The sequence below is a fragment of the Onychomys torridus genome, chromosome 9 (assembly GCF_903995425.1).
Source record: "Onychomys torridus chromosome 9, mOncTor1.1, whole genome shotgun sequence".
Lineage (NCBI taxonomy): Eukaryota > Metazoa > Chordata > Mammalia > Rodentia > Cricetidae > Onychomys > Onychomys torridus.
The window spans coordinates 74,883,007-74,895,930 of record NC_050451.1 but is presented as its reverse complement, the minus strand read 5'-3'; the positions used below and the strand labels follow the sequence as shown (position 1 = coordinate 74,895,930).

Here is a 12,924-nt window from a genome sequence, read left to right as displayed (position 1 = left end):
CTGCTTTGTCAGGGTTTTCAGGAACATGTAGCCCTTTGTTCCCCATTACTTCCTAGACTTTCTCTTTTCAAGGTACCTGTCCTCTGTGCCAGATACACTCATTAGTCATACAAATCTGGGTTATGTTTTTCTAGGAAAATTAATTACTTTGTGTTGGCTGCATATGGTTAGCTTGTCAGAAGGAAAACTTTAGCATATTTTGGGGTGGTGTAATACAGGCAATTTAAACAGCCATTTTCCCTCTCCCTCTTTGTGCATAAAATAGTACATTAATATGTGCTACCATTAACATACTTTGCAATATCTGAGCATCGCATGGGGTACTAGAGAATTATTTCCAATGTTACCTATAAAGTACCTGCACCTGATTTCATAATCCCAATGAGGACTGAGGAAAACCAGAGATATCATGTGTTATCATTGATCTTTTAAGTGGCCAGGATTATATGTCCTACACTTTTGTCCTCTTCTGTGTTCTTTTCTATTCTAAAGGTATTAAATTTAATACAGTAGCGTCCATACTACCAAGGTATGTGGGTATCTGCCATCACAGTGTTTAAGGATAAAAAATAATCTGGGCCAGTTAATCTGGTCATGAGATGTATTTTAAGCCAAATCAAATGATTTTCTGAGAGGGAATCACCATTTATCCCTACTTTTTGTGTTAGATATCTAAAAGGATCAATTCATGTACCATTTTTCCATAGTACTTAATTTTATAATAGAGTGACCTTTTCTCTTTCTATAAGTTTGTATTACTTAAGCGATAAAGCACATTAAATTATCTTTGTAGAGTCTACTGTCTTTTTTACTGTATTGTAAGAGAAAAGGTGTTTCTTGTTTTTGTTTTGTTTCATTTTTCCCTAGACAGGAATTGCAGACATTCTTTGGAACCAAGGAAATGGAAAGCATTTATGGTGCCCGTGGAGTGGAATTTTTACCAGTTAAGCTCGCTTGGTTCTTTTTTTTTTTTTTTCTTCCAAGACAGGGTTTCTCTGTGTAGCTTTGAGCTTTCCCGGAGCTCATTCTGTAGCCCAGGCTGGCCTCGAACTCACAGAGATCCGCCTGGCTCTGCCTCCAGAGTGCTGGGATTAAAGGAGTGTACCACCACCGCCCAGCTGCTAGCTTGGTTCTTTAGAAGCTTGCTTATTGCACTTTACACACATGACATGTCATATGGCTGCAGATAAATTACTATTTATGTTATGTTGATGAAACATCAAGCACTATGAGGATTTGTCTCCTCAGAAGATATTTACTCAAAGGTGTCTACTGAGAGTCATTGTTTTATTTTCCATTTTTTTAAATTCAGAAGGTTGGTCAAGTATTAAGGAAGTCTGTACCCTCTTTTTAAATCAGAGTCTAATACAGGGCCTTATGTATACGATGCAATTCCTCTACCAAGGAGTCTCCAGTCACACCTGTTTTAAATAACAATTTAAAAGGCATTTTATGAGCATGTTACATTTTCCTGAACAAGCCTGATTTTGATTATATCTGTGTCCGTACGATCTTTATTGAACATCACATTTTACTCTTTCTTTTAGGAACTTGGACATGGGACTTCATCTCTTTTAATCCTGTTGTGTTGTCTCACGGTTATCTGTCTTTGCCTCAAACATCTTTTGATATTTGCTTGAACAGCTTTAGCAGTTTTATCATCACTGCCCCATCAGTGTTACCAAGACCTCAGATTGCATTAGTGTTTGTTTCATTAAGGAATTCATCTTAACTGAGGGCGGTTTCTAGCTCCACCTAAGTCGATTTTCCTCCTGTGTAGCTAGCACAGAGGGTGTGAAGGGAAGAAGGGGGACCTTTGTTCTTGCTCACACCTCTAGCCTTCTGTATTCTCAGCAGCCAAACTGAGTCCCCCTAAGGTTATCTTGGCCTGTGAGGGCCCTGGGGCTTTGTGTCACACCATCTCCTGCTAAGCCCATGTTTCCTAACTCTGATTCTGCTAATTTAGTGTGTGTCAGGAGTCATTCCACTGTCTGTGTTTCTGAAGACAGTCAATTTAGTACAAATTGGGACCTATTTACTCTCCCTCTGTCTAACACATACTGTTAGTCAGCAGGGCATCTGAGGACGGCGATTGCTATTTGAGGCAAACAAACCCTTTTTTAGACCTTTCTGAATATGTTTTAAACATGACCCAGTGTATTTATTTCAGTATTGAACAAAGATTATTTAGTGCTGATGTGACTGCTTTGTAGCCTGTTTCCTGTGTATCCTGTTACATTTCTTAAAACTTTGATTTTTTTAAAAAATATTTATTTGATTGCTTAATTACATTTCACTGTTTCATTAAAGCTTTCTTTTCATTGCACATCTGAATTGTTAATTTTGTTTTTGAAGGATGGCTGGATTCCTTACAGAAACAAGCAGAGCTCTCCTCTTCCTGCCATCAGTTTCGGGGGGACATATTGCTTCTTCCGTACTGTCATACAATAAATCATCCCAGATTACTTGCCGAGGTACAGTGCTGAAGTATACCATGCATTTTAAAGGAAATCTGCTATTTTCTTTTCAATCAGATGAGCAATGTGAAGAGACTCCGGCCACGGCTCAGTGCTGTTCTCTTTCAAGCTTCAATTTGAAGAGCAGGTGAACAACATCAAACCTGACATCATGGCTGTCAGTACTGCCTGCGAAGAGATCAAGAAGAGCAAAAGCTTTAGCAAGTTGCTGGAACTTGTGTTGCTAATGGGGAACTACATGAATGCCGGCTCCCGGAATGCTCAAACCTTCGGATTTGACCTTAGCTCTCTCTGTAAAGTGAGTTTGTTTTTTTAACACACATACTTGCCTGAACACTTACTCTTAAATGTCAGCCCTGATTACATTATTTAAATATTTTTATTTTGATGGGCTCATTATCAAGAACTTGAACTGAACCATGAACTCAAACCTAGAGTGAACTGAGCTAATTTACTCAACCTCTGAACTAAATCCAAATATTAATTTTCTCTGATCTGCAAATCCAACTGAAGGATTTTGTTTAATAACTAAATTATATCCTAAACCTATGCTTTCTCAAACCAATGAAATAGAACATCAAAATATCATTTAAGCTTTATATTTATTTAGTGCAGGTACCATCATCTAGTGATGTATATTAACTGTTGCTTAGGACTGCTGAATTTTTTGCCTTTAACCATTTAAATATTTCTTTAAATTATTTTGCATATGCAGACTAAAAGAAATAAGATTTTTCATATATGAAACATAAAGTATTATTAAGAATATACCCATTTCAGATCTCAGTGATGAGTTGGAAATGTTTCTACCCTACTGTAAATTTAAATGCTATGCAAACTGAGTGAGTTTACATAATGCCGTATTGTTTTCTCCTGGTTCCTTTTGTAGCTTGAAATTTCTTTGTGACAAATGCATTCGGTGTTTTGTATAACAGACCTCTTTCCTGCCGTGTGCCATGGTAATAATGTTATTAGTGATCTATTTTTCATAAACTCTTCTCAGTTACACATCACAAGAAACCTTGTGACATCCACACTCTCCGATTAAGAAATTTGGTTTTTACTATTGCTAGCTTGGTGGAATCTGGTTCAGCTTTGGCTGTTAGTTTGTAAATGGTCATCCCCTTGGTGGCTTACAGTCACCTTCTCATACAACTGTCCTGAGCCCAGGCCTCCATGGACATCAGTGTTTCATGTACTTCTCCCTTCCTCTATTTTCCTGCCTTTATCACCACATCTTTATGTATTTGGTAAAATTCCCTGCTGCAGGTGACGTATATCCTGCAACACAGACCAAAGGTTTTGTGTGTCAGTGTTTACTCTGGGTAAAACCCTGTGATGTGTGGTTTACCATATCATGTCGCTAAGGTAGGTGATAGATATTTTATCTGGCATATGTGGAATTTGTATTTCCTAGAGGTAAACCACAATTGTATTTGTTTGCTTATGTATATTTACTTATTCATATTGTGATGATTCAGTGCTTTAATGGAGCTGTTTACAAAACCATATGGCAGTCAAGTTAGGCCAGAGATGCCAGCATAGCAGGAAGAGGGTGGTGGCTCAATATTCAGAGGTAAAAACAACAGAACTGAATATTATAAAGACAAGTTTGTATTTTCTTGAAAACATTGTAAGTAGCTTATTGCACTGCACACAAGGGTACACACTGGTCCAGTACCTTTATCTTCTTCATGGGATAGGAGTTGGGGAAAATAGGAGTGAAGTAGGAAGTCAATAAATATTTCTGAAAGTCGTGCCTTGCACTGGTGGTTTTCTAGATATACATTTGTTCTAGAAGCCAGGTAGTGTGATCAGAGGTGTTTAGGAACGTAATTCTATTAGCAGGAAGAAAGAGGGTTAAGCTGTACTGCCTAGTGGTATTGCCATTCAGGATGTATTGCTACTTAAATTTGCTTATTCAGTTTTAAGCTTAACTACATAGTTATTTCTTTCCTTGGTCATATTTACTGCATTTGCGTTGCAAATGGATGTATGTTTCTATTAATTATTCAGCCTATTCCCACCACTGCAGGACATTCTATTGGGAAGAACTGGGTGAGGTATTAGTGGCAGAAATTTGGGGAGTGGCTGAGATGTAGTACCTGCCCCATGACAGTGGCAGAAGACATCAAAGTGAGAAGAAAGACAGGGAAGATGTGGTAGGAGAAGAGGAAGCAGTGAAGGATGATCTCTTCATGTGCTTGAGCCATCTTCTGGCTGGTTCTCTACTGGCATGCTTGCATTGTGTGCTCAGAAAGGAGGGAGCTCTTCTTTCCCTCCCTTTGTTTACCTCACTGTCTTAGAGGAGGGCCTATTTAAGTTGCCTCATCAGAACACTTAGCAAAACCTCTGGATGTCTGCTACACATGTGTCACTAACAGTTGGGATGACAGAGCTCCAGGCTAAACTGGTGAGTGGCCTTGGAGCTTGCAGTATAATGGTGGAGTGGATCACTGGAAGCAAGCACATTTGGCAGGCTGAGAGGCATTGGCAGGGTTTGGCAACCGTGAGAAACTAAAGGAGAAGTTGGCAAGCTACACTACCAAGTTAAGGAAGGCAAAGAAGATGAGGGGGAAGACAGTGGAGAGCTTGGTGCTTCTCCTGAAACACCACTGGGGTTGGTTGATGAGCACACAGTACGTCACTTCTCCATTACAGTTTTGCATCTCAGCCGTACAGTTAATGTACCGAAAGTTGGCTGCCTATTCTCCTTCATCCCTTCTTCTCAAAGAGGTGTTGACAGGAGACTAGATCTGATTAATGATGTGGAAGAGGCTAATGCAGGGTCTGGCGCATAGTAAATAGTAAATAGCTAAAGAATGAAGGGAACTTGGTTTATGACAGAAGTGTAGTCTGTCATAATTATTTTGTCGTGGAAAACATTCTCTCCTTGAGATACAGTCCTAGTTGCATAGTAATTTAAAATCTTATACAAATACAATGTAAGTCCTTATTGTTTTACTACAGTTAGTGTGCAAACCAGTTAATCTGTCTGCTGATAAAAAAGTTTTCTGTATTCATGCATTGGTGCTAGGCATTTTTGATCATCATTCTTTAGAGACTTCTCTTGTACAAGAAACAAAATAAATACTTACAACTTCCTTTTTATTAGCCTGCATGTCAAGTTGAAAGTGTATATTGAACAAGATGGTATCGCATCACGTTTGTTATCAGAAGTAGCAGCTTGATCTTTGACAGTTGTGATTAAATTTTTCACTCCAAATATAAAGCATTTGGTTTCTTGATAATCCCCTGTATATGGAGCTCTTTATTTATATGACAGTATAAAGCCAAGAAATATTTTAATCTGTTCAAACATGCTGAGTAATTATGTGTCATTTAATGACGTATCTGAAATTCTTATTTTTAATTTCCTTTTTAGATAAAGCTTAGGTATAAAAATGCATGATTTTAAAAGAATTGGTATTGCTATTTAGGAATTGATGCACAGATTTTGAATTCCATACCCATTATAGTTCAATATACTTATGTTTTTGTATGAAAGGATACCTTGCCTTGACTTTTCAAAAGGATAAACAGTAGAATGTACATGAAAAACAGTTTTTCATTCATTAAATTCTGTGAAAATAATAATACTTTGCACTTTAAAAGCTGGTAGTAGGCTTTTTGTGTAATCACATACATGTTACATACTCTCTCTCTCTCTCTGCTAATGATAAAATGTAAATTCATTTCCTTAGAAATCCATCATATAGATGATACATACTTGTGTGTCCAAAGTGCTTACTTGTAAAATTTTAATCTGTTTAGTGATGAGAGTGTTTCTTTAAGAGAACTCACTGGCATGGCCAAAATATTTTATTTCCAGTTAAAATTAGCATTCTGACTAATGAGTGGATTGGCCCTGATTATCAAAGTTCACCATTACATTAAAATATATGAGATAATTTTGACTTGTAAATTTAAGGAACAGATGGTTCAAATCTGCATGCAGTGATGCTGACATGTGTTTAATAATGTTTACTAATATCTAATGAGATGTGTGATTTCTGAACAACAAATTCTAATCAATATCATAGGATGTTGTAGCTTTTTGTTCTACATTATTTACGTGGCTTCCTATGTTGAGGTAACAGAAGACACTTTTGTTGTTGTTTTCTTACAAAAGATATACTTACTGATTCCACTTTAAATTATCCACTTTATCTCTTGTAGAAAGTTTTCCATTGTCTGTCAGAACATTAGAAAGTTCATTGCTATGTTAAAATTGCCCAAACATGCATAACAATGTTCTGTAGGCTTGGAAGTAAGAGAAAAGTGGTTGAAGGGCATACGAAGCAGATTTATGTATGAGTCTCTTTTCTCCAGTGCAGGATTTTCTATGTGACCTTCTCGATATTTCTTTTCTTAGCACAAGCTTTCCTAAAGTAAAGTAACTTCACCAAATCTGTGGTGGGAAAGATTTAAATGAAAACATCAAATTTCCATTTTGTTTAATGTCTATACTGACTGTAGTGAGTAGCCTTTTGAAATGGTGGACATCTCCTACTTAAACCATATTTACTGATTTGCAACATGGAGTACTCTTTAAAAATCATTATCCCTGATCCTCTTCATCAAAATGACTTTGTGTGTCACTTTAAAATGAGCGCCAGGTGACTATAACACTCAGCCCACACTGGGAATCCTTTTTGCCTCTCTTTAGATGCTTGTGTAATTCAAAACGGGAAAATCCCTGACTGATGGTCTGGAAGTAAATAATCAACAAACAAACAGGAGGAAATGAAAACTAACCAACAGCAAAACAAAAACAAAATGAACCAACTTAAGTCCAAGTGCTTAAAATACTCCCTAAAACTGCTGCTTTTCATTCATGCCAATCTGAGCACTCTTCTGAAAATGACAAGTTTTGAAGAGAAATGGGAATTCAAGACTCATATAGTACATTAAAAGAAACGGAAGGCCCATATCCTGAGTCCTTATGCAAACCCTGGCCCTGTACAGGTAGAATTTCAATCACCAAATCACCATAGGAAGAGTTAAGAGTGTCTTGGCCTATCACAGACCGTTTGTATTTTGCATATCTGTCATAGTTATACTGGTTAGGATTGCAGATTTTTGTGTGTGAAATTTTGACTTTCATGTGTCACTTTTTCATTTTCTCTGAAGTTATTTTTAAGAAAGATCTCTGCCAAACAAACCCATTGTTCCATCTGCATTCAGTGTTTAGAAGGGTTTTTATTTTTCATCGAATTGGCAGAATCATACCAGTACATTTTGGCACCCTTTGAACGTTAAAGCATTTATGGGCCAAAGAGTTGCAAAGAACAAATGCCATTCTTATTTTATATACAGCCAATTAAATCACAGAGATCCTGCTTTATAAGGCAGTGGGGGAGTATTTAGAGTGCAGAAGCCCTTTTAACTCAACACCTTAATATTTAATTGGATTTACTATTACCTCTCCTTATCTTTTTTTAATTTGCTAGAATGAGTTGTAAATTAGGAACATCCTTCTAATAAAATATGAAAGCGTTTCTTTGCTTAGGTATAGCCTTTGTACTAACATCTCTGCTTTCAAAGCAAACTTCCCTCGGATTTCCACCCCTAACATTGTCTTCACAAACATTATAAAGACACACAAACAGATGGACATCAGAGCTAACAAGCAAGATTAATTTCTTCTATTTCTGGTTCAATTCAGCCTCATCCTTATATTTTATAAATGAAACCTCAAAAGATATGCCATTCCTGATAACTCTAAGAAGCTTTTTGCTTAACTTTTTTTCATTATATACCAAGGATTTTTTATTTTTTTAACATGGGGTTGCGGAGTTAGAGGCAAAACATGTAGCATTGTTATCCACGTGGTATATAGTCTTATCAATTTTTGTTCTTAAGGAACATGAAGAACTTGATGATGAAGTGTATACATAGGTAGCTTAGAACTCAGATATAAAAATTGGGAGTTTATAATAAAATTAGTTAAATCGGCCTATTTTCTTAAATGAAAATATAATTTATAAACATTTGCTGAACACAGTGAATAGCATTGAAGAGTTATTTTCAGCCTTGCATGTGTATAATAGTTAGTGTATCATCTTACACTATAGGAACCTAGAAATAACTAATATTAATAAACTTATAGCCAAGCTAAACAAGAAAAAGGAAAAAAACAAATGCGATATTTCCATGTAAGCATAAAGGAATTAACATTATTTTTTTCCGTGGATATTGAAAGAATAAGAAAATAGTAGTATGGTTATAAGATGAAATAGACCCATTCCTTAATGGCATCATAGATGTGTCACAACATACAAGAAAAAAATATCCCCAAAGACCTTTGTCAAATAATTTAATCAATAATTATTAACCATGTGAAGGATGAAAAACAAGGTCTAGATTGTTTTGGTAATCAATTGTAGCAAATGTTTAATTAAAACTAAGGCGAATTGTCTATACTAGTGGAATCACAGAGATTACTGGCTATTTCTATGAGGTTATGATGGCTCAACATTTGGAAATAAATGCAAGTCATTATATCAGCAGGCTTAGGAATAAAAGTCACCACAATATTATGCAAAAGGCATTTGACAAAATCTACTCAGAATAGAAGTTCTAAATGAACTTAGAAGGGAACCCTACTCCAAGTTAATAACAAATATTTGCAGGAGACCTGCACCTAGCATTATATGCAATAAACAGGAAGTAGATGCTTGTAAAGAGGTATAAACAACTCCAGGTTCACAGACAGGAAGTATCTATTTTTTTTTTAAGTTGCTACCCTTTTCTAATTTGATCTGTATATTCAAAATAGTGTCCGAGTCAAAGTCTTAGAAAGTTACCTGATGGATATTGACCAGGCATGCCTATAGTTTATGTGGAATAGCAAAATACCTTGAATAGATAACCCAAAACTGATGAAGAGCCTCCACACTGGAAGTCTGACTTCAATCTCAGTGTAGTGCTGCAATAATCAAAATACTATGATTAGCCAAAAAACGAAAGAAAACAAACAAAAACCATGATAAATTGTGCATAATAGCCTAGAAACACAAACAAATAATAATGAACTCTTTGACAAAGGAGGAGTGATAAAATAATGGAGAAAATGCTCCCTTAAGAAAGCTGGCTGAATATCTAAACATCTCCATGTTAGGAAAAAAAATACAGACCTCAGATAGCTTACAAATTAAACTAAAAATTTATAATATAATGGAAAATGATGCATTTCATAAAGAATAACATTGACAAAGGTCTCTGACTTTGAGTTGAGCAAGAAGCTTTTTAATATAAAAGTATTAAAATTCAATAAAAAGCCTGTTAGAACAGAAAATTATGAAAAAGTAAACAATTAAAAATTATTGATAAACACTTAATAGGATTAAAATGTAAGCCACAGACTATACGAAAATCTGTGGTGGAATGTGGTGTTGAACATATTTAAACCTTAGCAAAGAGAACAACTCAATTAAAATACAATAAAACATGTAAACAGTGTATCAGGGAATATGTGGAAAGCGAATAAGAAATTGAAATGATACTGAAGGGGTTAAAATGTGACATTCTGGCTATTCACATTTCAGTCAAGGACAAAACAAAAATATTTATGTAAGGACAACCTAGACTTCTGTCCTGTTTTTAAAAATCAGGAGTTTCTCACATGAACATGGACCTACTTGTAATGGAAAAATGCTGGGCCCTCTTCCTCAAGGCTGAGAAGTAGGAACAGTTCATTCTCCACAGCCCTCTTTGGAGCTGGTGTTTAAAACCTCCCTCTTCATTTGCAACTGACTGTTCTAATGCATTTGTTGCCTGACATTCCTATGCAGATTTAAATAAATGTCTATTCGCTTCAAATAGGGCACTAACTACAAACCAAAGAAACAAGTCTAGCTAAGTCTAGCCTGGGGAGTGGTGACTTTATTTGGATTATTTAGGCAGCTGCATCACTTGCAGCCCCCCCCCCCCCCCCCCCACCCCCCCACAGCACAGCCAGGTGTCTCTGGATTGCTACATCCCTGGAATCCCTGTACAAGCTGCAGGCAGTTTTGTAGAAGGGTCTAGGTAGGTGACCCCTGCTCCTTCCCTCTCCTCTCCCTGCCTCTCCTTTCCACCCCCCTCTTTCTCTCCTGTTCCTCCCCATTCTCTCCTCCCCTCTGTCCCTTATCCCATCTTCCTTCCCCTCCCCTCTCTTCCATTTCCTTCCTTCGTCTCCTGAGTTTCTTGAGTTTAGTCTAATGAACTCCCCCCCCCCACAAGCTCTGGGGAAGACTGTTCTAGTTCATAGGAAACAACTATGCACACTATATAACTAAAATCCTGACTGCACCTGCTTCTTGAGTCTTTTCTTTCTGAGGGCTTGTGCCATGTGACATTTATGTGTTTTCCTAGTACTTTGTCTTTGCTGGTTTTGTTCTCAAAATTAGATGGGACTTGAAGAAAATAGAGGTAGAGTTTTTCTGGCACTATAGTGTCCCACATAGCACATCACTATAAACTGTCAAATGAAATAAGATACCACTATGTACCTACTATAATGGCTCCTGGAAGTGAAAAGTGGTACAACCTTTTTGGAAAACCCACCAGTAGAGAAGGCGATATAATTTTATTTTATATATAAAACAATACTACATATTATGTTCTTATTATGTATATAGTTTTCTCTTCCTTTCTTTTTTTTCCTTTTTTGTTTCTTTCTTCCTTTCATTCTTTCTTTCCTCCTTTCCTTTTTCCTTTCTTCTAGACAGATTTTTCTCTTTGTAGCCCTGACAGTCCTGGAACTCCCTCTGTAGACCAGGCTGGCCTTGAACTCAGGGATCAACCTGCATATGCCTCTGCCTCCCAGAGTACTGGGATTAAAGGTGTGCACCACCACTACCCAATTATATATGCTGTATAATGTATGTTAACAAATAAGCCAGTAATTACAGTCATAGGTATTTGCCCTGATGAACTGAAAACATGTCTACATCAAAGCCTCCATACAAATGCTCGTAGTAGTGTTGTTTTAATTCTCTAAACATGGTAGAAAACAAGATGTCCTTGAGTAGGTGAATGGACTAGCTGGTGTACCTGCACTGTGGAATGTTGCACAGTGTTTCATGTAAGTTATTTCTTAAGTGAAGATCAGCATTAACAAAGGAAAGAAAGTAGTCTGAGAAGTCTTCATGCTTTATGTGCCTTGGTGTTGCTTTCTGTAAAGATCAAAATTCATGTGAACAGTAGAAAGGTCAATGCCTGCAGAGTTTCCAGTGGAAGTGAGGAACAGCTGCAACACACATTTTTATAATGAAAAAAGTATTTCTGTAAGATATTGTATTAATGGTCATAAGATATCGTGTCTGCTAAAATGCAGAATTAGAGGACTTACATGGTGTGGGTAATGTAAGTATTGCCAGGTTAGCAACAGTGTGTAAATATTGGCACATCATTTATAATAGTATACCATGTTTATGGAAAACACTAATAGAATCCATGCATATGTGCAAACCATTTTTCTGCTAAATTATTTTTTAAGTTGAAAACTTACCTGTTAACTAAAACCTTAAAGCTGACTTTAATTTAAAATTAATTTTCTTGTTCCATTTATATTGATGATTTTAATTATTCCATAAGCATTTAATTCAATATTCTTACAGTTAGATTAAAAGATTGATGCTTTTAAACAATTTAAGGAGTAGGTTTGTTTAGACAGTATTAGAATCCAATAAGTGTTTTTATTTTTTAAATTACCCTTTAAGGATACTTTCACTATTCATATTGGAGAATACACATTTCACAGGGAAACTGCATCAGCACAATAACTTTTCTGTCTATATATTATATATTACATCAGAAAAATGTCACTGTTATATATTAATGCTTTAGTTCACCATTGCACATGTTCCAGTGTTTGAGTGTTTAAGGTTGCTGAGGAATATGATATTGTCTTTGCTCAGTCATCTTCACATGGAATTAATTTTTGGTGATGCTATTTCATGCATTTATAAACTTTATTCTACAAAGGACATGAGATAGAATATGAAATTAAAATAAACTTGTATAAGTTTGCTTAAAATTTGCTAATCTTTTCCCCTCCCACATTGACTCTGGCTGTATTGGCAAATTATGTATTAGAAATGTGGACACATTAGTTTTCATTTAATGGTATGCGAGGTGACTTTTTCTTTCTTTTTTAGTAGATAAAGCAAATGAATTAGGAGCGTACTCTTACAGCTAGAAACGACCTAGGGAAGGGTGTCTGCTTCTAGACCTTTGGGTGCTAGAATTGGGGGCTAAAGGACATTGAAACTTGCAGTTGCATTTAATGCTCTTTGTTGTCTTACTACTGGCTTCATCCACTTTATTTTTTTAAGCATTTTGTTAGAATCATCATATTTTACAGTGGCCGAGATTGACACAGGCATATGTTCTAGTCAAGCTCTCCACATAGAAGGTATGATTTGCCTAAAGCGCTTGGTCTCTCTGAACTTGTTTTTTC

General features: G+C 36.2%; 1 protein-coding gene across 1 annotated transcript in view; it reads left to right on the top strand.

The window, feature by feature from the left end:
• Nucleotides 1–12,924, top strand: part of Diaph3 (diaphanous related formin 3) — a 483,673-nt gene that overhangs the window by 268,578 nt on the left and 202,171 nt on the right. The window contains 2 exon segments of the mRNA XM_036199401.1: nt 2,535–2,579; nt 2,581–2,775. Coding sequence (XP_036055294.1) covers nt 2,535–2,579; nt 2,581–2,775 — 240 coding nt within the window.